General features: G+C 39.1%; 1 protein-coding gene across 1 annotated transcript; it reads right to left on the bottom strand.

Moving 5' to 3' along the window:
• On the bottom strand, window positions 1–27,078 carry TIMMDC1 (translocase of inner mitochondrial membrane domain containing 1). Its single transcript, XM_024578114.3, has 8 exons — window positions 26,955–27,078; window positions 26,632–26,854; window positions 24,103–24,268; window positions 21,154–21,242; window positions 20,574–20,641; window positions 14,148–14,226; window positions 5,907–6,017; window positions 1–2,772 (listed from the first exon to the last, which is right to left on the bottom strand). Exons 2-8 carry the CDS (start codon window positions 26,838–26,840, stop codon window positions 2,622–2,624), a joined length of 873 nt encoding a protein of 290 aa, XP_024433882.1. The 5' UTR covers window positions 26,841–26,854; window positions 26,955–27,078; the 3' UTR covers window positions 1–2,621.

The raw sequence follows: 27,078 nt of genomic DNA, 5'->3' as shown, positions 1-27,078 counted from the left end.
TATAGGCTTCGGTCATAGAGAACATTTTATTGATTTGACCACAAAAACAAGGGAAGTAAAGGCAAAAATAAATGAGGGGGACTACATCAAACTGAAAAAGCTTCTGCACAAAAAAGAAACCAACAAAAAGGCAACCGACTGAATGGGAGTAGATATTTGCACACAACAGCTGCGAAAAGGGGTCAATATTCAAAATATGTAAAGAATTTATACAACTCAACACCAAACAATCCAATTAAAAATTGGGCAGAGGCCCTGGCAAGGTGGTTCAGTTGGTGGGAGCATCTTCCCATACGCCAAAAGGTTGCAGGTTCTACTCCCAGTCAGGGCACATACCTAGGTTGCAAGTTCTATCCCTGACTAGGGTGCAAATGGGAGGCAACTGATCTTTGTTTCTCTCACACATCAATGTTTCTCTCTCTCCTGCCTCCCTCCCTCTCCCTCTAAAATCAATAAACATATCATCAGGTGAGGATTAAAAATTGGGCAGAAGACCTGAACAGGCACTTCACACAAGATGACATACAAATGGCCAACAGATACATGAAAAGACAGTCAACTTCATGAGCTATTAGGGACATGCAAAACAAACCTACAATGAGATACTACCTCATACCTGTTAGAATGGCTGTTATCAGTAAGACAGACAAAAACAAATGCAGGAGAATGTGGAGCAAAGGGAACCCTCATTCACTGCTGGTGGGACTATAAACTGGTATAGCAACTATGGAAAACAGTCTGGCAGTTCCTCAAAAAATTAATAGGGCCCTGGCTGGTGTGGCTCAGTGGATTGAATGCTGGCCTGGGTACCAAAGGGTCACTGGTATGATTCCCAGTCAGGACCCAGGCCTGGGTTGCAGATCAGGTCTCCAGTATGGAGCATGCAAGAGGCAACCACACATTGATGTTTCTCTCCCTCTCTTTCCCCTCTAAAACTAAATAAATAAATCTTAAAACAATAGAATATTATGGAGAATATTATGCTAAGTGAAATAAAGCAGTCTGGAAAAGCTAAGAACCACGCGATTTCACTCAAATGTGGGATATAAAACTGAAACTTGTGGACACAGCAGTGTGGTGGTCACCAGAGGGCAGGGGTGTGGGTTGTGTGGGCATGGAGAGAGCCTAATTCTCAGTGATCCTTTGACTTCAGGTGCTGAAGTGCATAGTTTAGTATCACAGAACTGTACACTTGAAACCTATATGGTCCTATTAACCAATGTCACCCCAATAGCTTTATAAAATTTTTTTTTAAAATAAAATAGTTTTGTTTTAGCTAAAATCACAAGGCTTCGAAGCCACATGCTGGTCTTCTTCCAGAGCCAACTGTTTTATCCACCACACTCACGGCTTCACAAACCTTGTTCCTGTGAGCAATGGTATTTTCAAAGTAGGAACTATGAGGTCTAACATTGAGACAAAGCACTATTTTTCTTTTGCCTTTGATAGTTAATTCAGCCATCCCCATCCCCCCCACCTCCCCTATTTAGTAAAAGTCACAATCTGCGGAACAGCTTCCAAGGCAGTAAGCTCCTGGAGTGTAGAAACTGAGTATCTATCATATCTATGCTAAGTAACCCATAATACAGCACAGACACTTTGCCAGCAATACTGACAGAGTAAACAAAGTCAGGCTGCTTCTGTAATAATGCTTATCCACTTCCTTTTTGTGAAATTCATGTTATTTCAAATGACAGGAATCATTTTTTATTTTTATTAAAACCAAACACTACTACTTAGGCCCCTACTGTTACTAGGACCCAAGGGCACCAGGGTTTCACAGACCATTTACCTTACCTGGTTCTTTTCTCTCATCCTCCTGCTGATTCCTAGAGGACCCTTTTAAAGGGCTACAAGCATACATACATACATAACCTGTAGAGTTCCACATTAATCTTTTGGGAAATTTTTAATTTACTGTTATAAAATTTAGAAAAAAAATATTGATCAATCAATATAGACATGTCAAATATATAGGTTGATCAATATAAATACATGTATGTATTTAAATTTAAGGATATGTAAAGTGAGAGTACACTGGCCCAATTCTTGGTTTCACAAACAGGTAAGAGTTCTTTATATATTTTGGAGATCAAACCCTTGTCCGAGGTATCATTGGCAAGTATGTTTTCCCATATAGTTGGTTCTCTTTTCATTTTAATGCTGTTTTCTTTAGCCATGCAGCAGCTTTTTATTTTGATGAGGCCACATTTGTTTAATCAACAAAACAAGCAAGCAAAATATAACCAGAGACATTTGAAATTAAGAACAATCTAACAGTAACCAGAGGGGAGGTAGGAGGGGATAATGGAGGGGGGAAGGGGTTTCAGGACCAACTATAAAGGACACATGGACAAAACCAAGGGGTGGTGGGATCAGGGGACAGAGGTGGAGATGGCTGGGGTGGGGAGGGGAGTGGCAGGGGGTGAATGCAGACAACTACTTGAACAACAATAAAACAACTTTTAAAAAAACAAGTAAGAGCAAGCACTGCCACTACAGGTGCTAGTGCTTACAGCTGTCATCGAAGCAACCAAGGAGTCGCCCAAACACCGACATGCAGCAGACATGGCAACATAGCTTCCTTCGACTCTCCAGTGAGTTTCAAGTTCAGAACAAGTTCAGTCCTTGTCTTGTTTATCTGTTGATGAGGGGCTTCTAGGAAGATTTAGTAGTTCTTCAATTCTCTCAGCATCATCCTTAGATCGATTTTTCTGTAGGCTACGTTCAATTTCTTCAGGGAGGAGCTCAGTAACCTTTAGTCTGGCTTTCCTGTAACCAAAGAAGGAAAAGGATGTATCAAGTCCTGCTATGCTTTAGTTGGCAGAGATTTTTTTTTTTTTAAGATAGCATTTGTCTTACTCTCCCTGTGAATTATGAGCATACACTGCTCCTTGCACTTCAAATACACTGACTTTCTTCTTTCTCCTAACCTGTTCCACTCACAAGCCAGCTAGAATTCTTATATTACCAAAATGGAGACTGCTACTGTGGCAGCAGAGTTGTCATAGGGCTGACGTGATGCAGGGGCTGAAGCACCCTGATCTAAGGTGTAAGCCTTGCAACGTGGCTGTCCTCTTGCCTTCACAGTCAGGGGGACATGAGTCCCCAGCCACTCTGTTAAACTGTTTGTTGCCATACCTTGTAGAAACTGCACAGAAGCTTTAACAATGGTAACCTTGGTACAGAAATATCAGATGGGATGCTACAGATGTATATATATGAGGAATTAAAATCTAATTTCTAAATAACAGATTAGTACTTTTTCTAAATGAAGTCGTATTCCTTTCCTTTCTTTAAGTGATTATCAGGGTCATCTACGACTTTCAACTCTTCACAACCAGATTTGAGTTCTTTTTTCATCTCTATAGCCAGTTTTCTAACATTTGGTGCTTAGTAGGGCAATTTTTTAGATTCTAACTATGTTTGATTTCCCTAGATTAAAGAAGCAGATAAAAGTTTCTTTCCATATACTAATGTTTCCCAGAAATATCATTTGTATATGTATATGTGTGTGCATATGTATATATGTATGTATATAGTCAGTCCAGAAAAAGTCAAAAGTCTAGGCATTATTAATATAATGAGAATGGTTTGTGAGACAATGATGTGAACTTCCAGCCAAGGACAGTGGACTGGAATGCACATGTGTGAATAATGACAACTTCACTGTACTAGTCAGTGGGGGCGGTAGATGCCATTGAGTGAGCATGTGTGCTGTGTGGCCATTGCATTCAAAATGACTTGAGTGAGTAGAGCAACAAGTCTGCATCAAATTTAGTGTTAAGCTTGAACATTCCTCAGCGGAAACTATTTGGATGATTCAGAAGGCCATAGCTATGGGGAACTGATAACTGGCAGTTTCATCACGATGACATGCCCACTCATGCATCACGTCTTGTGCAGAGTTTTTTGGCGAAACATCAAATTGCCCAGGTGACTCAGCCCCCCGTACCCAGATTTGGTGCCCTGCAACTTCTGGTTTTTCCTAAAACTAAAATCACCTTGAAAGGGAAGAGATTTCAGACCAATGAGATTCAGGAAAATAAGACATGGCAGCAGATGGCGACTAGGAGAACTGTGAGAGGTCTCAAGATACCTACTTTGAAGCTGACTGAGGTGTCCCTGTCCTATGTACAATGTTTCTTACATATTCTTCATTAAATGTCTCCATATTTTTCATATTACATGGCTGGATACCTTCTGGAAGCCCTGTTTTCAAGGTTTCATTGGCTCCAATAATCAACGCTTTTTCTCCTATAGCACCTAAGTCCTTGAACAACAGATCTACAGACCACATATATATGTATATATATATTTTTCATCCCATACTTTGATACTATTTCCTTCTGCCGAAGTATTCTTTCATTATAATTGTTTTGTTTTTACCCATATTCCACCACTAAATAACAATCAACTTCTCTAGTTTCCTATTTCTGGTTTCCATTTTTTTATCAAAATAAAATCATTACTTGTTCATATTTTTCCAAATGCTAATTCTTCCATACTTCCTATATTAGATTCAAATAGCCAATATACTTTCTTTATCTTTCCAACTCCTCTCTCAAGGTTTCCTTTTTAAGAAAAGAAGTCTCTTATGATACCTAAGAACTAGAAAGAAGGTAATGCTTTCGTGTTTTTAATTCTCCCTAATATTAAATTTTATGCTTGTTACAAAATTTTAAGTGTCTTTGCTCTAGAACCTATATAACTGTATATCTCAACCTCTTAGTATGGAAAAGAGAAAGGAACAAAATAAGCATATATTGAACACTGTGGTGTGATTCTGCCCTTAGAATGCCTGAGACAACTTAGGGATTAAAGTTAAGAATAATGTCTAAGGTCATAGTGATGAATAGTCTAGCTAGGATTTAAAGCCTTGTTTTCAAGCTTTCATTGGCTTGAATAATCAACGTTTTTTCTCCTATAGCACCTAAGTCCTTGAACAACAGATCTACAGATATTAAGAACTCCCATGTCTGTGTGTTTGTTTAGCACAAATGAAAGTTTCAAGTAAAAACCTGGATAAAAAAAGACTGCCTATCTATTCAACTCTCAGTGCAGCAGCCGCAGCCAATGTCACCTTAGGTACCCAGGAAGCTGAACTGTAAGAGTCATTTGTACCAGGAGCACTAGATGGCAGCTTATTACATTGATCTTACAAAGAATCAGCATGAAGTCTACTGTCAGTCTGACTACTAGTCCACAGGAAATGTCTACATGGAACAGGTGAAAGTTTTCACCCTCCTCAGTGGCATCCGGTCCATGTCCAGCCACTACACCTACTTCATTCCTCCACATCCACAGCAAGAAGTAGAATCTCTTTTTTCTTTTTATTCTCACCCAAGCACATTTTTTTCCCCACAGTTTTTAGAGAGAGAGAGGAAGGAAGAGAGAAAAATCAATGTGAGAAACATTGATTGGTCACCTCCATTATGTACCTGGGGTACCTGGACTGGTATTTAATCAACCCTGTGCTTCAGTCTTTACTGCAGTTGCGAGATACACTGATACCAGCCATAAACCACATTTATGGTTTATGTTCCTCAAAGAAAGGGAAGAATGCTAAAGCAAACAGAGAAGCTATGTGACTTCCCTTTCAGTACTCCCACCCTTTACTCCCGAAAGAAACAGCAGTTCTGTAGGAATTTTCCCCTTCCTGAAATCCTACCAACTCTCTATAAGACTCACTGGCTTGACCAGAGATGTAAAATGGGTTTTTGAGGACAGGAATCCACCCATCTTCTTAAGATGCTGATGCTCGAATAAATCACTTTCCTCCTCACCAGCACCTGTCTCATGAGTTTGGTTTTTGTTGAGACAGGCAGCTAAGTTTGGGTTCAGTTATAGTATCTAAGGCCTGCTGCTAGGAAAGTCAGATATCCTAGTCTTAACATGTTCCTTACCACTCTTCCAGTTTCAGCTCACGGAGTGCTTTTCGATCCCTCTGTTTTCGTTCCTGAACCGTCTCACCATAATACTTCTGAAGTGCCATCAACAGGCTTCCTATAGGAGTGCTGAGGAAGAAGCAGAGGGGAAGCTTAGAAAAAACATGCCATTAGACCAGACAAGACATGAGCATCTCTGCTAAAACATGAGCAACACCAACTGAGCCATTTGTTCACTGATGGGTACAGGAACACTTGACGATTAAAGTGTCCTTGTTGAATAAAAACAAAAATCAAGGCAATTTCCTTCCTGTTCTGAACAATAAACACTCACTGCAACTTCCTTAATAAGTGATATAAAAACATGTCTATAAATTAGCTACTTTTTAATCAAAAATCGACCAGGAAAACACATGATTATGAAAAGTTCTAGTAAGTAGCTTTATACTGAGGATTTCTCAGAAACAAAATGAATACAAGGAATGGCACCAGATCCCCATTTTTGGTTGAGGGAAGAATGCTAGTGGCTTTTAGGGTTGGAGCCACCAAAATATCCTAAAATCCAAAAGTTCAGCACAAAGGTCTCACCCACAAGGCGAAGAGTTGCCCATTAAGAAACTGATTTATATTATATTTATTACAATAAGGAAGAGGGTTTTGTTCTTGTGTACTCAGAGAAAAGAAGATATTTGGCTCTGATATAACTTAAATTTCCTCTGGCTACAACTTAAGTACGCTTATTTAAAAAATTACTGTTGCTAAGTGGAAATGTCCATAGACAGATGAATAATGAAAATGTTACTACAATGAAATGTTATTCAGCCTTAAAAAAAGAGATCCTGTCACATGCAATATAATGTCCTCAGGGATGAACCTCAGGGACATTATGTTAAGAAAAATAAGCCAATTACAAAGGACACTTATGATTCCACTCATGTGAAGTATCTAAAGTGGTCAAAACCACTGAAACAGAAAATAGAAAGGTAGCTGCCAAGGGCTGAGGAAAGGGAGAGGGAATATTACTGTTTAATGGGTACTGAGTTCCAGGTTTGCTAGATGAAAAAGTTCTGGAGATCTGTTGCACTACAATGTAAATATACTTAACACCTTGGAACTATATGATTAAAAACTGTTAAGATGGTAACTTTTATTTTTATTCCACAGTGAAAAAAGTTTATTATTGTCGCTAACTTCAACAATTTTTCCCTCCAAACCAACCTCTTACATTAACACAACAAAATGTCAGCAATAAATGAAGACATGCTAAATTTAAAAATAACTAATTAAAAAAAGGAGGGATCACAATACTTGATATCAAGTTTTATTATGAAGCCACTATAATCAAAACAGTCTGCTATTGGCATAAGAACAGACACATAGATCAATGGAACACAACAGAAACCCCAGAAATAAACCCATGTCTCCATGGTCAGTTAATATTTGACAAAGTGGGCAGGAGCATAAAATGGAGTAAAAATAGCCTCTTCAATAAATGATGCCTGGAGAGCTGGACTGGTACATGCAAAAAAATGGAATGAGACCACCAACTTACACCATACACCAAAATAAACTCAAGGTGGATAAAAGACTTAAGTATAAGTCATGACACCATAAAGTCCTAAAGGAAAACATATGGAGGAAAATTTCAAATATCTCACACAGCAATATCTTCACTGATATATCTCCTAGAGCAAGGGACATAAAGGAAAGAATAAACAAATGGGACTTCATCAAAATAAAAAGCTTCTGCATGGCTAAAGAAAACATCAGCAAAATGAAAAGGAAACCAACTGTATGGCAGAACATATTTGCCAATGATACATGAGACAAGAGTTTGATCTCTAAAATGTATAAAGAACTCATATGACTCAACACCAGGAAGACAATAATCCAATTAAAAAATAGGCAAACAACCTGAACAGACACTTCTCCAAGGAGGACATACAGAGGGCCCATAGGCATATGAAAGGATGCTCAACATCATTAGTCATCAGAGAGATGCAAATTAAACCACAATAAGATGCCACTTCACACCGGCCAGAAGGACCATCATAAATAAATCAACAAACAACAAGTGCTGCTGGTGAGGATTGCAGAAAAGGGAACCCTAAGTGCACTGTTGGTGGGAATGCAGACTGGTACAGCCACCGTGGAAAACAGTATGGAATTTCCTCAAAAAACTACAGAGGGAACTGCCTTTTGATCCAGTGATCCCACTGCTATGATTATACACTAAGAATACTGAAACACCAATTCAAAAAAACCTATGCACTCCAATGTTCATAGCAGCATTATTTACAATAGCCAAGCGCTGAAAACAGCTTGAGTGCACATCAGTAAATGAGTGGATCAAAAAACTGCTATAAGTTCAGGCCAAGATGGAGGCATAGGTAGATATGCTTCGCCTCCTCATTCATCCAAAAGAAGGAAAAAAACAATTTAAAAACAAAATCAACCATAACTTCCAGAAAATCCAATAGCATGGAAGTCCAATAATGAAGGAGTTAAAAAAGAAACATTCATCCAGACTAGTAGGAGAGGCAGAGACGGGAAGCTGGGGCAGAGAAGACAGGCAACAAGGTACCAGATTCCAGACTGGGTGGTCCCACAATAGTGTGCAGATAAACTGGGAGGAACAACTTGGGAGTGACACAGACCATGCAACCCGGGGTTCCAGCATGGGCAAGAAAAGGCCTCAGAACCTCTAGCTATAAAAACCTGTGGGGATTGTGGCAATGAGAGAAACTGCCAGTCTCTTGAAAGTGGGGTGAGGGCCGAGTAACTGGCATTGTTCCCTCTCTAACCCCTCCCACCACATGCAGTGCCACAATGCAGCAAAGTGGGTTGCCCCAGCCTAAGAAATACTTAAGACTCCGCCCCTTACAATGTAACAGGTGCACTGAGACAAAGAAATATAGCCCAAGTAAAAGAACAGATCAAAACTCCAGAATAAGAACCAAGGGATGAGGAGATAGCCAACCTATCAGATTTTGGCAAAGTTCAACACACTGGTAATCAGGATATTCACAGAATTGATTGAGCTCAGTCACAAAATGAAGAAGAAGTGAAGTCTATACAAAGTGAAATAAAGCAAAACATACAGGAAACAATCATTGAAGGGAAGAAAACCAGAACCCAAATCAACAATTTGGAACAAAAGGAAGAAATAAACATTCAACTGGAACAGAATGAAAAACCAGAATTCAAAACATGAGGAGAGACTCAGTAACCTCTTGGACAACTTTAAATGTCCCAACATCTGAATCATAGGGGTGTCATTAGAGGAAGAGCAAGAAATTGAAAACTGATTTGAAAACATAATGAAGGAGAACTTCCCCAATCTGGAAAAGGAAATAGACTTCCAGGACATCCAGGAAGCTCAGAGAGTCCCAAAGAAGTTGGACCCAAAGAGGAACATGTCAAGACACATCATAATTATATTACCCAAGATTAAAGATAAGGAGAGAATCTTAAAAACAGCAAGAAAAAAGGAGACAGTTACCTACAAAGGAGTTCCCATGAGACCATCAGCTGATTTCTCAAAAGAGACCTTGCAGGCAAGAAGGGGCTGGACAGAAGTATTCAAATTGATAAAAACAAGGACCTGCAACCAAGATTACTCTATCCAGAAAAGCTATCATTTAGAATGGAAGGGAAGATAAAGTGCTTCTCAGATAAGGTCAAGTTAAAGGAGTTCATCATGACTAAGCCCTTATTATATGAAATGTTAAAGGGACTTATCTAAGAAAAAGAAGATCAAAACCATGAACAGGAAAATGACAACAAAGTCACAACAACGAACAAGTGAACCTAAAAAACAAAAACAAAAACAAACTCATCAAAAACTAAAACAGGAACAGAGTCACAGAAATGGAGATCACATGGAGGGTGATCAGTGGGGAGGCAGAGGGGAAAATGGGGAAAAGGTACAGGGAATAAGAAGCATAATTGGCAGGTACAAAATAGACACGAGAGGTTAAGTATAGTATAGGAAATGGAGAAGCTAAAGAATTTATATGTATGACCCATGGATATAAACTAAGGGAGGGAATGCTGGAGGGAGTAGGGGTAGTAGGTGGAGGGAGACAAAGAGGAGAAAAAGAATGGGACAACTGTAATAGCATAATCAATAAAATATACTTAAAAAAAAATTATGGTACATTTAGGCTTCCGGCCAAGATGGAGGCATAGGTAGACACCCCGTGCCTCCTCACACAACCAAAAGAAGGACACCAACAATTTAAAAACAAAAAAACAACCAGAACTGATAGGAAATCAATTTGTATGGAAGTCCAACAACCAAGGAGATAAAGAAGAAATATTCATGCAGACCAGGAGGAGGGGCAGAGACGGACAGCTGGGGTGGAGAGGACTCGCGGGAAGGCAGCGGCTGGCGGACCCGGTGAGGTGGCGGATTGTGGAACGGGGCAGGCTGCAGCTACCAAACCCTACAAGATGGTGGCTGGCAGACCCTGCAGCCACACATTTGCGCATAGATAAACCAGGAGGAATGGTGGGGGAGCAAAGCAGACGGTGCAACCCAGGGCTCCAGCGAGGGGAAATAAAGCCTCAAACCTCTGATTGAAAACACCCGTGGGGGTTGAGGTGGCAGCAGGAGAAACTCCCAGGCTCACAGGAGAGTTCCTTGGAGAGACCCACAAGGGCCTAAAGCGTACACAAGCCCACCCACTCGGGAATCAGCACCAGAAGGGCCCAAATTGATACTGGGTAGCAGAGGGAGTGACTAAAATCCGGCAGAGAGTGGAGCAAGCGCCATTGCTCCCTCTCGGCCCCTCCCCCACATACAGCATCACGGCGCTACAACCAGCATTACCCTGCCCTGGTGAACACCTAAGGCTCCGCCCCTTTACATAGCAGGCGCACCAAGACAAAAAAAATGGCCCAAATGAAAGAACAGGTCAAAGCTCCAGAAAAAATACAACTGAACAACTAAGAGATAGCCTACCTATCAGATGCACAGTTCAAAACACTGGTAATCAGGAAGCTCACAGAATTGGTTGAATATGTTCAAAAACTAGATGAAAAAATGAAGGCTATGCTAAGAGAAACAAAGGAAAATGTACAGGGAACCAATAGTGATGGGAATGAAACTGGGACTCAAATCAACGCTGTGGACCAGAAGGAAGAAAGAAACATCCAACCAGAAAAGAATGAAGAAACAAGAACTCAGAAAAATGAGGAGAGGCTTAGGAACGTCCAGGACATCTTGAAACGTTCCAACATCCGAATTATAGGGGTGCCAGAAGGAGAAGAGGAAGAACAAAAAATTGAAAGCTTATTTGAACAAATAATGAAGGAGAACTTCCCTAATCTGGCAAAGGAAATAGACTTCCAGGAAGTCTAGGAAGCTCAGAGAGTCCCAAAGAAGCTAGACCCAAGGAGGAACACACCAAGGCACATCATCATTACATTCCCCAAGATGAAACAGAAGGAGAGAATCTTAGAAGCAGCAAGAGAAAAGGACACAGTTACCTACAAAGGAGTTCCCATAAGACTGTCAGCTGATTTCTCAAAAGAGACCTTACAGGCAAGAAGGGGCTGGCAAGAAGTATTCCAAGTCATGAAAGACAAGGACCTACATCCAGGATTACTGTATCCAGCAAAGCTATCATTTAGAATGGAAGAGCAGATAAAGTGCTTCTCAGATAAGGTCAAGTTGAAGGAGTTCATCATGACCAAGCCCTTATTATATGAAATGTTAAAGGGATTTATCTAAGAAAAAGAAGATAAAAAACATGAACAGTAAAAATGACAGCAAACTCACAGCTATTAACAACCACACCTAAAACAAAAACAAAAGCAAACTAAGCAAGGAATTAGAACAGGAACAGAACCACAGAAATGGAGATCACATGGAAGGTTATCAACAAGGGAGTGGGAGGGGGAGAGAGGGGGGAAAGGTACAGAGAATAAGTAGCATAAATGGTAGGTTGAAAATAGACAGGGGGAGGGTAAGAATAGCATAGGAAATGTAGAAGCCAAAGAACTTATAAGTATGACCCATGGACATGAAGTATAGGGGGGGAATGTGGGAGGGAGGAGGTGGGCAGGATGGAGTAGAGTGGAAGGGGGGAAATGGGACAACTGTAATAGCATAATCAATAAATGTATTTTAAAACATTATGGTACATTTACACAATGGAATACTACAGGGCAGAAAGATAGAGGAACTCCTACCCTTCTCAGCAGCATGGATGGAACTGGAAAGTATTATGCTAAGTGAAGTAAGCCAGGCAGTGAAAGACAAATACCATATGAGCTCACCTAAATTTGGAATCAAATGAAGAAAACAAATGAGCAAAATAGAAACAGAGACATAGAAATAAGGAACAAAATGACAGTGACAAGAGGGGCGGGGGGAGGGGGGAAATGGGGAAAGAAGGGGAATGGTCTACTCAAGGAATATGTAGAAAGGACCCATGGTAATGGACAACAGGGTGGGGATTGACTGAGGGAGCTGGGGTGGTGGGGGTGGGGTGGGGGGGGTAGGGCAGGGGAGAACAATGGGATAAAAACTGGGACAACTATAGCTGAAGAATAAAAAATAAAATTAAAAAAATAAAGCTAACTCAGAACTTAAAAAAAAAAAATAAAAGGACCTATAAATCTACAGTGTTACCTTCTGAAAAGAGGAAAGGAAAAGGGAGTGGGTACATGGAGGGAAAGGGAGAACTCTTCTATTCAGGTGAATGCCCATGAGAACAGGAGAAATGATAGAATAGCAAGTCAATGTTTTGCCTTTGTAATAACTAATTATATCATGTATCATCAATGGATCATTAAAAAAATCACTAAAAGATAGCTGGAAAGCAGGCTATTCACAGACTTTTACCGCATAGATAACTAATTAATCATAATGGGAATAAGATACTACTGCAGCAGAGAAATTTGTGTGCAGAATTAAAAAATGTACCCCCAAATTTTCCTGCCATCACACCCCAACTCTGAGTATGATGAGATATTATGCCCATGATTATATTATGTTACATGACAAACTGATTTTACGTATGTAATTAAGGTTACTAATCAGTTGGATTTGAGTCAATGAAAAAGGAGACTATCTGCCTGTACCCCAAGGCAATGCAGAAGAGTTTTCTCTGGCTAGTGTTAGAGTGGAAGTCAGAGAGATTTGATGTATGAAAAGGTTCAACATGCTGGTTGCTGGTTGGAAAATGGAGGGATACTGTGAGGTGGAATGTAAATGCCCCTAGAAACAGAGTGATGCCAGAGTGACATCCAGCCAGGAAACAGGAACTTCAGTCCTATTGCCACAAGGATTTTGTCAACAACCTGAGTGGTTTAAAAACAGATTGTTCCCCAGAGCCTCCGATAAGAGCCTGCCTGGCCAACACTGATTTTTGGCCTTGTGAAAGCTTGAGCAGAAAACCCATTCAAGGCAGTTCAGACTTCTGACCTATAAAACTATGATATAATAAAGGGAACTGTTCTAGATGAAAGGAATCTAAAAAGACAATTACTAAATACAATATACAATTGGGTCCTAGGCTTTAAACATTTTCTTGTACACACATTATTGTAATAACTAAAGAATTTTGAATATAGATCCTACCTAAGATTGTTTTATTGAATCAATGCTAAATTATTAATTGTGATTACTGTGATATCACTGGACAATGATCTTATCCTGGGAGATGCATACTCATGTAATTCAGGGTCCAGAGTTATGAAGTTGCAAATTGTTTAACCAAAAAGAAAAAGAAATATACACATATCCCAAACACATACAGAGGTAGAATACAAATATGGCAAAATGTTAACAATTGGTGGTTCTAACTGAAGTGGAAATGGGTGTTCAATGTATTCATTCATTCAATGTATTTTTCTGTGGGTTCAGAATTTTTCAAAGTAAAAAGTTAGAGAAGATATTGTTTTTTAATTTATTAAACTAAACAAACAAAACAGAAACTTTTTAAAAATAGAAATGTGCTTAACTTTCTTATTCCTTTCTCCTGTTCCTTATAAGTACCTTTGGTCAAACTACAAATAGTTTCAAGTGTTAGCAATATTTAAAGTTTTTAACCCAGTGAAAACTGGAAGTAAATGAACAACTGAGGTAGAATTAAAATTGGACAGTCAAAGCTATTACCAATATGTGACTAGAGATCTTTTATAAGGTCTAAGTATTAAATTTGTTCTTTAGAAATGAACGAGATATTAAACAAGCAGAGCATTAATGAAAGTTGTGTTAATTTAGAATCAAATCATGTTAATACTTACCCTAGCAAGGCTCCAATTATGCCACCAGCTACCAGGCCATGCAGGCCTAAATTTATTCTAAAAAGACTTCCTGTGACAGCTATTTAAAAACAAACACAGAAAAACAGCAATATTAAGTCACCTTTAAGCACTAGAATTCTATTTTTAAGTTTTTCTTCTATAAAAAGGGCATAAATACCTAAGAAGGTTTTCTGAACCCAACCTTAGTATACTATCACAACCAAGATTTCCTGGGTCTAAAATGCCAATACGGCTAGCTTCTCTTCTATTCTGCTGGTTCAAAGGAAGAAATGCTCCTTTTACAAAACAAATTCCTCGATCTGTTCTATGGATCCAACCTCTTCTTATTCTAGTTCATTTTTACCCACCTCCCCTTAAAAATCTGTAATTCCTTCACTTCCACCTCTTTCATTTTTTTCTTCTTCAAGGAAAGCTTTCCTCCCAAAAAACAACGGAAACATCTACGGCTTATGCCTTCACTCCTTACTGTATGGCTACACTACACCTCTCAGGCAGGCCTGAGAGCAGACATGCCTTACATGGTAGCCGGTGCTCAGAGATTCCTTCCCACTGGGATTGTATATCCATAATGGTCATTCATTTTCCTCTTTTACTAAGCACAACACAACTAATGTCATCTCAAGTGGCAACATTTTTAAAAACTAACATTTGAAGTTTATATTTATTAGTTAAGTACTATATATTTTTCTTACATTTTCTAACATTTTTAATTAACAAGAACGAATGCCACCTTTAATTCTATTACCCAGAAAGAGTACAAAATTTAATCTTTTTTGCTAGTTTTCTTTTACAAAGTATTTTTTAAAAACCTATTACAATAGCCAAAATCAGGAACACTAACACCAAATGCTGGTAAGGGTGTGGAATGACAGAAACTCTCATTCATTTCTGGTGGAAATGCAAAATGGTAGTCACATTGGAAGACCGTTTGGTAGTTTCTTATAAAATAAACAAACTTTTACCATATGATCCAGCAATCATACTCCTTAGTATTTACCTGAAAGAGTTCAAAACTTATGTCCACACAAAAACCCGCAAACACATTTATAGCAGCTTTGTTCATAACTGTCAAAACTTAAAATCAACAAAGATGCCCTTCACTATGTGATAGGATAAATGAGCTCAGTACCTCCAGACAACAGAATATTATTCAGCACTAAAAGTAAATGACCTATGAACTCATAAAAAAAACATGAAGGAACCTTAAATGCATATTAAGTGAAAGAAGCCAATCTAAAAAAGCTACATAATGTATGACTTGAACCGTGTAACATTCTTAAAAAACTATGGACTTAGTAAAAACATCAGTGGTTGCAGGGGCAAGTTGGGGAGGGGGGCTGAATGTGTAGAGCACAGTTTAGTGTAGTAAAAACCCTCTTTATGGTACCATAATAATAGGATATGTCATTATACATTTGTCCAAACCCATATGGTATATAACACCAGGAGTGAACCCTAAGTTAAACTATGGACTTAGGGAGATAATATTATGTCAAAATAGGTTCTTCAATTGTAACAAGCATACCACTCTCGTAAGGAATGTTGGTAATGGAAGAAGCTATTCGTATGTGGGAGGGAAGGAAGTATATAAAAATCTTTGTATTTTCTGTCCAATTTTGCTGTGAACCTAAAACTGCTCTAAAAAATAAAGTCAAGGGGTTAGAAGCTGTCAGCAGCCAAACATCAAAATTACAACTAAAATACAGAACAGCATTCCTTCACAATCACCTGAAATCTGGCTGAATGGAAGTCCTACAACTAGGGAATTACAGAAGCCGCCACATCAAGACTGGGGGCGGGGGGGGGGGGGGGGGCGCAGTAGAGATGCAAAATGGGCTAGTCCCACACCCAAATGTGCCAGATAAAAATTGGGAGGGATAGCTCAGCTGCAGAGGTCCCCCCTTTGGGGCACAGGTCCCAGTCCCACACCAGGTTCCCTCAGACCAGAAAGAAGTCCCCCTAACGTCTGGCTGTAAAAACCAGTGGGGAGTGAGGCTGAAGGAGTTGGAGGGTTTCTGGAGCCCCAGCAAGTTCCTCTTAAAGGGCCCATATACAAACTTACTTGAACTCACTTTGGGTTCCAGCACTGGGGCAGCAGCTTGAAAGGCACCAGAGACATACAGGGAGGAACTAAATTGTCTAGCATCAGGACAAGAACTCAGGGTGGGCAGCAGCTTTCTCTGAGACAGAAGTACTGGCAAAGGCCATTGTTCTTTTTCTGAGCCCTCCCCCCATAAGCTGGTAGGCACCATAGCTGAGATTCTTAACCAATCTGGTTCACACTGTTTGCCCTACCTTGGTAATTCCCTGAGGCCCCGCCCCACCCAAGCTGTTTCCAGTGGCCTTTCCATACTAATGGCCTGTCCTGGCTCCTGCTTTCAGATTTTCCTAAAATCTCTCAAACATGCAGTATCAGGAAATGAACCCCGTACCTCTGGCTAAGTGGCCCCAGGCCTGGCACTAGCAGCAGCCAGACTTGGCTCACAGCTTGGCCTCACCTGGGCACCTCTAAGTCTAGCACAAGTAGCAGCCATCTGTAGATCCCTTTGTAGCTAATGCCAGGTGGCCCTGGGCAGAATACAGGTGGCAGATGACCTTGGCCTACACTTCCCAGGAGAGCCTAGAGCCAGCACACCTACAAAGAAAGTTTAAGACCACATCAAGGCACCAGCATCCAACCACCTCCACATGCAGCACACTCAATGAAAAACACCTTGTTTTAATTTTTTAATTCAATTTTTTATTCACTTATATTTAGATACTTGTTTTTTGTATTACAAAGGAATTTTAGCATTTATTTTTGGACATATTATGGTGTAAGAAATTTTATGTCACAAATAATTACAAAACATAAGAACAGATACAAGGTATTTCAGGTACTACCCATGTATAGTGTGCATCCTTATTTCTCCTTCTAAAATTTGGGCAAGAAGTGTGTATTATACACAGCAAAATGTGGTATATCTTGCTCTGTGGGCTGGGATCCTGCACAGCTGATCCTGCATGGTGGTCAGAGGTCAGTGGCCACAGCCAGTTCTTGCAGCTGATCAGTCTGGGGGTAAATTCCTCCCACTGACGTGCCAACAGCAAACAAGGCTCAATTACAAGAGGAAAGTGTATACAGACCACATAGATGGTGCACCTCAAGTACCCAGCTAGGGTGATCAGAGAGGCTGTACAGTAGACCCTACATAACACCTACTACACCAGGCCATGCTACCAAGACCAGAAGACATAGCAACTCTACCTAATACACAGAAACAAACACTGGGAGGCTGCCAAAATGAGGAGACAAAGAAACATGGCCCAAATGAAAGAACAGACCAAAACTCCAGAAAAAGAAATAAAATGGACACAACCAATCTACTAGATGCAGAGTTCAAAACACTGATTATAAGGATGCTCAGTGAACTTAAGGGAAGAGTAGATGAATTTAGTGAGAACTGCAAAGAGATAAGAAACAAAAACAGAGATAGAAAACGTAACAGACCAGTCAGAAGGGAATAATATATTAACTGAAATGAAAATACATTGCAGGGAATCAACACTGAAGTAGATGAGGCCAAGGATCAAATCAGAGATTTGGAAAATAAGGAAGCAAAAAACACCCAATCAGAACAGAAAAAGGAAAAAGAATCCAAAAATATGAGGATACTGTAAGCAGCCTGTGGGACAACTTCAAGCATATCAACATTCACAACATGGGGATGCCAGAAGAGAGAATACAAGAAACTGAAACCTATTTGAAAAAATGACAGAAAACTTCCCTAACTTGGTGAAGGAAATAGACATACAAGTACAGGAAACACAGAGAGCCAGTCACAAACAAGATGAACCCAAGAGACATCGTAATTAAAATGCAAAAGGTTAAAGACAAAGAATCTTAAAAGCAACAAGAGAATAGTTAGTTACCTACAAGGGAGCTCCCATAAGACTGTCAGTTGATTTCTCATGTAGGCCAGAAGGGATTGGCAAGAAAGATTTAAAGCATTAGAAAACAAAATTATGCTACCCAGCAAAGATATTATTTAGAATCAAAAGACACATAAAGAGCTTCCCAGAGAAGAAAAAGTTAAAGGAGTTCATCATCACCAAACCAGTATTATGTAAAATGTTAAAAGGCCTTCTTTAAAGAAAAAACAAATCCTCAAAATATGAACAATAAAATGGTAATACATACATACCAACAATTGAATCTATAAAAACAAAATAAAAAAACAAGCAGAACAGAACAGACACACAGATACAGAGAACATTGTGACTTGTTGCCAGAGGGAGGGGGTTTGGGGGAGGTTGGTGAAAAAGGTGAAGGGTTTAAGAAGTACAAATGGGTTGTTACAGAATAGTCATGGGGATGTAAAGTAGTGCACAGGGAACATAATCAACAATATTCTAAGAACTATGTTGTCAGATGGGGGCAAGACTTATCAGGATGATCACTCAGTGAGTCATATAATATCTAATCACTGAAGTGTACATCTGAAACATATTAATAATGTATGTCAACTAGAATTGGAAAATTAAAAAAGGATTTAAAAAATAGCCAGACTCAGCCCTGACCAGTGTGGCTCAGTGGACTGAGCGTCATCTCGCAAACTGAAAGGTCACTGGTTCGATTCCCACCCAGGGCATGTGCTTGGATTACAGATTCAGTTCCCAGTCAGTGTGCATGCAAGAGGCAAACAACTGATGTTTCTATCTCACATCGATGCTTCTCTCTGTCTCTCTCTCCCTTCTCCTTGGTCTAAAAGTAAATAAATAATCTTTAAAAATAAAAAGAGTCAGAGTCCTTATTACATGGAACCATGTTTTCAGTGAATACAGATAGTTTTTGTTTTTTTTTTTCAATCCAGATGCTTTTTATCTCTTTCTGTTGCCTGAATGCACTGGCTAAAGTCTCCAGTATAATACCAAATACAAGAGCATTCATTTCAAGCATACACTTCAGTACAAGCGTATAAATCTTTGCCTTGGTCTCAGTCTTACAGGAAAACCAGCTTTTCACCATTAAATATTACATTAGTTGTAGATTTTTCACAGATGATCTTTATCAGTTTAAAGAAGTTCTCTTTAAAAAAAAAGTAAGTTTCCTTTTATTCCTAATTGAGAATTTTTATCTTTTTGTCATTTTTTGTCATTGTATATTTGTTTTTTGTCAAATGCTTTTTCTTTTACACTAATCCTGAATTCCTTAGATAAATTCTACTTGGTTATGGTGTATAATCCTTGTTTGTTGCCAGATTTTGTTCACTAATATTTGTAAAGGATTTTTGTGTATATATTCTTGAGAGATAATCATGTATAGTGGTCCACAGCTGTGGATTCCACCAACTGCAGGTTTAAAATATTTGGAAAAATAATCCCAGGAAATTCCCAAAAGCAAAACTTGAGTTTGCCACACCCCAAGTACTACGCTGAATCCACGTGAAGGAAGGGATGTGTAGTCATACCCTGCTGTAGCCCATATGCAAACACTATGCCATTTTATATAACAGACTAGAGCATTTGTGGATTTTTGGTATCCATGGGAGGTGATGGCACTTGAGGAGTGTGATGTCTTGGAACCAATTCCCCCATGGATACTGAGGGATGGCTGTACTTTCTTTTTTTAATGTTCATTTTAATCATCTCCCAGAGGTAGAGAGCTTTAAAATAAAATCCAAAGTCTTACCATGAAAAACCTGGCCCCTTCCTAACCAATTTATCTCAAACCACTCTTACCCTAACTCACTATGTTCCAGTCATGTTATTTTTGAGAAACTTTCTTGCCTCGGAGCCTTCCCCTTTGATGTTCCCTCTGCCTAGACTACTCTTCTTTGCAAGGCTTGTTCCTTCACATTCTTCAGGCATCAAATGTCAAAGCTTAAATGTCACTTTCTCAGACGGGCCTTCTCTAATCACTCTGTCCACAGTAGATCCCACTGCCCTGTCTATTTGGTATATTCTATCATAACAAACTGTTTTCCCCATTCCCCGTTAGACTGTAACACTCCATGGAAGCAAAGACCTTTTCTGTTTTGTTCACCATGCATACCAAGGACCAAGTATAATAGCCTCCATACCTTTGACAGGAATGCTGAATAATCCCACCAAAGAATTTACTAGCTATGACTTTTACGTCCTTACATACCGTATTTTTTGGACTATAAGACACACCAGTACTTAAGATATACCTAGGTTTTAGAGGACGAAAATAGGAAAAAAAAAAACCCGTTCCACCACTGCCTCCCCCACTCCCCGCCAGTGAGTCAGGTACGCTACATTCGGACTATAAGAGACATCCCCATTTTCCTCCCAAATCTGGGGGGGTGGGGGAGAGGAGTGTGTCTTACAGTCCGAAAAATACGGTATTTCCCAAATCCTGTTTGAGATTGAAAAACGTAAGTAAGAACAAAAATGTCTTACCTCCTGCAATGAAAAAATGGCTTATGGCATTTTTATCTCGGTACACATTTAAACCAGTGTTCACTGTGCTGGGAAGAAGGGAGGAAGAGGGAAATATAAAATTTAAGGTACATCCCATTTACCTTCTTGACCACAACTTTCACTGAAGAGATATGTATTAGTTTAGAAGAGCCTATTATGTCAATCCCTGATCCCACTCAATGTCCTTAAATGTCTTTCACATTATTAATACGCCTGTGGATTCCTAGGTAGACCTTCTCCTGCTGAAGAATGAACAAAATAACAATCAAATTTCTGGAATAAATATTCACTTAAAAGTAGAAATGTAAAGAAGAATTTTGCAGAATTTCTCTTACTTAAAAACTTTGTATCTATTTTGATACCAGTTGGTAGACCTCCATTCATGAATGCAAAAACTACAACTGGCCCAGTCTTTTATATAGATAGGCAACAGTTCTTAAGAAAAAGGTATTGTGAATCACTTTCATGTGGGTGTTCAGTTTTCATAATCCCACTTGCTCAAAAGATGTGCTGATAAAAGAATACCAAGACCCTCTTTCACAATTCAGAGAGAACTTACTTGAATATAGTCACAAACACTGCTGTTCTCCAACCCCAGCGCCAGCCATACCGGATGAAGCCTCGTGTGGCAGCACGATGCGCAGATTGCTAAAGTTAATAAAAAGGCTGTGAGGTTCCACGATACCTTGATACTTTCCTTATTCTAAAACTGCGGTGGAGGGATATCAGCTATGGGTTAGGCAGGGACACCTGAACAGATAGAAACTAGAAAATCTCTAGAAATATCCTTCGTTAAGTACTGAAGCTTAAGCAAAAGTCCCATGTGCATCCTATTCTATGAGGAGATAAAAAAGAAACTAAGAATTGCCAGTGTCAACCAAGTAATCCATCAATTAAATATCACTGGGATGGCAAATACCATGCCAGCAATAAAATCAGTATTAGACATGATGCTTTTTCCCCCACCAAGAAATCTTGAGGAAAAGAAAAACATAAAATAAAGAACTGAGTAAATGGAAAATTAAAAGGTAAGGATTAAAGTAATACAGATGTGTAAGAAAGGAGCAGAGGAAGACAAAAGTAATCATTTACTGACCACGTTCTAGGTAAAAGGTGTTAACATTTTACCCCATTTAATCTTTATATTTTTTTCAGGCAGGTGTTTTAGTTTTAACTAAAGCACAGAGAGGAAGTTTCTAACCAAGATCACTCAGCCAATAAGGAATAAAGTGAGAAATGGAAGGTAGGTTGTCTGTCTCCACAGCCCATTGTCACTAGACTACCATAAAAGGCACGTCCAGTATAATATTGTGGGAATAAACTCTGGGTATTTAAAGAATCTGAGAGAATCCCTAACTGGATTCTAAACTACTATATAGTATTGGGCAAGTGAAAACCACTCTGAAAGGTATCAGAATGAACTCATGGCTTTTAATAAGTAGGCAGATACACAAAACAGATAGAGATGTATGTGGGAGTATGCATATGAATACAAGTCATATGCATGCACACACACTGCCTAACTCTGTCTGCCTAGGGCCTAGAAGCCATGACACCCCAGTAGCAATGACTGTATCTAGCACCAGATCTTGGTTTTTAAATATCATTTTCCACTAAAAGAAACTGGAGTTCCTTGGTGAAATGGTCCATTCCAGCTTGAAAAGTAAAGGATGAGCTAGGAATACCTCACTGTGCCAAAAAGTAAAGATGTGCTCAAAAAATGATGAGGAAGTATCAAAAGGATCTAGCTTGAAGGGCTCCAACTGTCCATATCTAGGCTAATTTGAGTATCAAAATAAATGATGATAATAATGGATTTATAAACATACAGAATAAAATAAGAAACCATGAGTCCACACTAAATAAATCAAACAGATACACAAACAGAGGGAAAGTAAAAGCTCTTTCTGATAGCAGAATACTAACCAATAAATGCAGAGGGAATGACAGAATCAGCAAATGGCCATTCAGCACCCACCACATTGACAACTGTTTTCACACAAGAATCGTTAGTGAATACTAAAACTACAAGGTAGACACTTGATGAAAAATAGGATATTTGCATAGTCTCAAAGTATCTAGTAAGTATCCATAAGGTAACATTAGGGCAACAATTTTCAACTTTTTCATTTCATGGCACATAAAAACAAACTAAAATTCTGCGGCATACCAAAAAATATATTTCTTGCCAATCTGACAAAAAAAAAGGTATAATTTTGATGTGTTCATACTGGACAGCTATTGTTGTATTGGCTGTTGTGGTGTTTTTTATTTGACAATCTAAGGGAAAAGAGATCAGTGGCCCCCAATACACAGTCAGGTACTGCCTGCTTTAAGAATTCTTGCGGCGTATCAGTGTGCTGTGGCACACCTTGAAAACTGCTGTCATGGGGAAAAACAGTTAACTTCATGGTGGAAAAACCTTGCAGTGACCATCTTAAACAAGTGACTAAAGTAAACACCATGAGTGTAGTGAAAAACAGGTATCATGGGCTGCTGATATAGTGTACTGGGGACACATCAATACTAGGATATTCCTGCTAAAACACATGACCAGAATCTAATCACATTTTTAAAAAATCAAACAAATCCAAATTAAGGGAAATTCTACAAAATAAATGGTCCATAATCTTCAAAAATGTCAAGGTCTAGAAAGTCAAAAACAGACAGGGAGCTTTCCGGATTAAAGGGGACTAGAGAGACATGATGGGCAAATACAGTATCTGATACAGTATCAGATCCTGGAACAGAAAAATTTTTCCATTTAGTTACTTTTCAAATAGATTGTACTAGTGGGACAACTAGCAAAATTTACATAAAGTCTGTAGATAAAATATACTCTATCAGTGTAATTTCCTAATCTGCATAATTATATAAGAAAATGTCCCTTTTTTCAAGAAACAAGGCTGAAGTATTCATCATGTCTATAACTTACTCTCAAGCAGTTCACACACACACACACAAATAACAGTAGGCATTATACAGAGAAAAAAATGATAAAGCAAATGTGGTAAAATGTTAACATTTGGATAATCTGGGTGAAAGGTATATTGCAATTCTTTGTACTTTTGAAACTTTTAAGTCTGAGATAATTTAAAAATAAAAAGCAAAAACTCTGAGCTGTAACTTCCTCACTAGTACAACAGAATTGATGCACAAAGCTAACAAATGAGTTACACTCTACAACGCTCAAGCACAGGTGGCAAACACAAGGTCCAGGGGGCGAATCCAGCCCTCCACCTTGTTTTGTCCCCTCCCAGCACTTTGTTTCTACCCAGCAGGGGCTCCAAGCTCTCCCTTAACTGTTAAGGAGTAGTTACATTTTTACAGTCCTAAAACCACATTCAGCCCTGTGAAGGCAACCTCAAGACTGATGTGCAGTGGATAGACTGTTTCTTTACTCTTGACATCCTGAACCCGCCCAACCTACCACCTAACTGAATGATTAAGCGTAAAGTGAATTGCTAACTGGCGTGCCCATGAGTACTTTTAGAACACCAGTACCTACCACAGCATCAAACCGGTTATGATAAACTTCTGCTTGGCTCTGCTCAATGTAGCGCTGTTTAGCATGAATAAAAGCTGGTATTCCCCCATATGCCCAGCCAATGATGCCTGCTGAAACTGCTGCCCTATAAATATTCTGAAGTTCCTTTGACATTCTCTCCCGTTCACTAAAACATCAAAAACAAAATGTTGTTTGGCATTAGTATATGTATACTTCTCTCCAAAAAATAGAATGGAAGAATTACCCCAAATGCTAATACAACCACATTTTTCATTATGGGCTGAACCAATTAAATCCTCTGATGAATTAAATAATGCAGCTACAAGTAACTCAAATTTCAGCCCAAACTAATCTATGCTGTTAGAAATTAGGCTAATTGTTAGTTACTCTTGGGAAGGCACACTTAGGAGAGCTTCAGGTATGCTGGTACCAAGTCTCTTGGTATTGGGTTTCTGAAAACCCACTGATCAGTACACTTACACATTTTTCTAGATGCATATTGTACCTCAATAAAAAGGGGTTTTTTTTTAAAGGCACTTTCATTTAATGACTACTATAGCCTCTGGAAATAGGAAGAAATTTAGCTGGGTGTAGAGATCATGATTTTCCTTTTTGAATTTTAAGCTAACTTTTGGAAATTACACACTTAAGGCATTTTAGGGCAATGTATGCAAGAATGAAATCTTAGCTGTAAAAAAAAAAAAAAAGAAAAGGAAACCCTATCTTTTCTAATACTTCAACTGTTATGTCATGCTCAGGTGGGCACCAAATGAGAAAACTCATGATGCAGCGGACAGCACAGACCAACCCAAACAACAAAGAAAAATGTTTTAATTCAACTTATTACTCTCAACAGCATAAACTAGAACTGCTAAGATGTCCTCCAGATATGTATCCAAGATGTGCTCCAGAAATTGCTCTGATGAATAGCTACATTTGTTGAGTATTAAGTTACTATAAATAATGATCTTACCAGGTAAGTAAACTATTAAATGTTAATTGTTTACATTATTAACTTGTTTCTTCAGCGACTATACAAGTGTTTATCTAATTGCCAATAGCCACATTTCTGATATCAGAATCAGTGTCTTTAGTTTCTGCATCTATGAGAGAAATCTAAATCTCTTAGAAAACTGCCATTCTTATACGATGTCAACAGGAAAAACTATAATTTGAACTTTATATTTTATCCTTTATAGTGAATAAGATCCACAACATTTACATGAAAAATGGCCTATGGTAGAATTCAGAAAAGAAAAAATGTAAAACAGCTTACGATTTAACACGCAGATGTATATACTTTGTACTTTTTCAGCTTCTGAAAAATTCCATGACACAGGTGATATTTACCTACATTTTGCCAATATGGAAATAGAGGCTCTAAGAAATTATATGGTTGGCCCAAACCGCTAAAAAATAGTGGAAAACAAACAGGGCACAGTGGTTGGAAGCGCCTCAACTCCAAGTAACAACAATGGAGTGTAGCTCTGGTCCTGTCACCCACTGCTAAGTGACCTGCAGCCAGATCGCAATCTCTGTGAATCTTGCGTTTCTCATTTATGATAGGTGGGAGTGCGGAAGTTACGTTAGATTGTCTTTCATATTTCTTGCAGCTCTAACATTCTCTGGTTTATAAAGCTTATCAAAATAACCCTCTTCCATTACACACTACATAGGATCTTTCACAAGAATCTCAACTAAATATTGGAAGGATCAATGAGAAAGGCTAACTCATCTTAAAAATAAAGATGATTAAATCTAATTAGAGTAAATATAACTCTGCCAACTCCCTTGCCCCAACTATATGCCCCTCAGCAACATGATAAATATTCAACGTTAATTTAACCACTTTATAACACAGTAAAGTACTTGATAAAAGGGCAAACTTTTCACCAGTAATTGATAGATAAAATGAATCAAAAAATCAATGAAATATACTGTTTTTCATTAAAATTAATGAAATTCAAAGGATTATCTTTTATTCTGAAATATCCTCATTTGTTAAACCAGCTAATATCTTTTATAAAAAGGCAATAGGTGCTATTTTTATATATCCCTTATTTGGAAGAATAAAAATTTTACAGCCCTCTGCCCATCTCTCCAACTTCCACTTTTTTGGAGGGTAGCGGGGTTACTGGCCATCAAATACAGAAGTTTGGGATCAAGTGAAATCCGAAAAGGAATACTGGAGTGGGATCCTGCAGATGTGGGTTCCAGAGTCAATTCTGACACTAATTAGTTCAGTCCAATTCTTCTAATCTGTAAGATTAGAGTATTACACTAAGACTATATTCCTTAAATATCCCTAAAAGCTCTTATTCCTGAGTCTCACCCTTATCACCTAAAAACCGTTCGGTCAACACAATTGTCACATGAAACGACGGGATGCAAGCCAGGGACACAAATATTAGAAGCCCGAATCTCATTTAAAAATAAACAAAAACACCCTGTGGTCCTTTGCTTCAGGGTGACCCAGGTTTCAGGGTATTTCCTTCGCAGCCCCTCCCCACGGGCCCCAAGCACTTTTACTCTTTAACAAACAGCTCTCGGAGACGGTCCCATCCGGACTCCAGGTTATGAGGTTCCGAGACGCAGGAAGGCAGCTTCTGGTCCTCCACAGGGACCTTCGAATCGGCGGCCACAGAACTGACAGTCACAGCTTCCGCAGCAAAGACCCGGGGGAAAGGACCCAGCGCCCCGTAGAGGAATCTCCGGGGCGCGGGAGGTCGCACCTCCATGGCCCTCTCCGAACCTGCGGACAGACACAAGCTTGGGTTCTCGGAGCTCCAAGGCCTCTAGGAGAGGCCGTGGGAGAACAGCAAGGATAACTAAAAGAACATGTGGGTGAATACCCGTGCACTAGGTACGAATTTAACCACTGCCACAGCTCTTGGCACACCAACCCCCTACACTCCGCCTCACTTTGGAGGCTCTAAGACAGAGGAGACAGGAAGTCCTGCCTCACTAGAGCAAAGG

The sequence above is a fragment of the Desmodus rotundus genome, chromosome 2 (genome assembly GCF_022682495.2).
Source record: "Desmodus rotundus isolate HL8 chromosome 2, HLdesRot8A.1, whole genome shotgun sequence".
Classification (NCBI taxonomy): domain Eukaryota; kingdom Metazoa; phylum Chordata; class Mammalia; order Chiroptera; family Phyllostomidae; genus Desmodus; species Desmodus rotundus.
The sequence above is the reverse complement of the archived record's forward strand: the minus strand, read 5'-3'. Positions and strand labels throughout refer to the sequence as shown.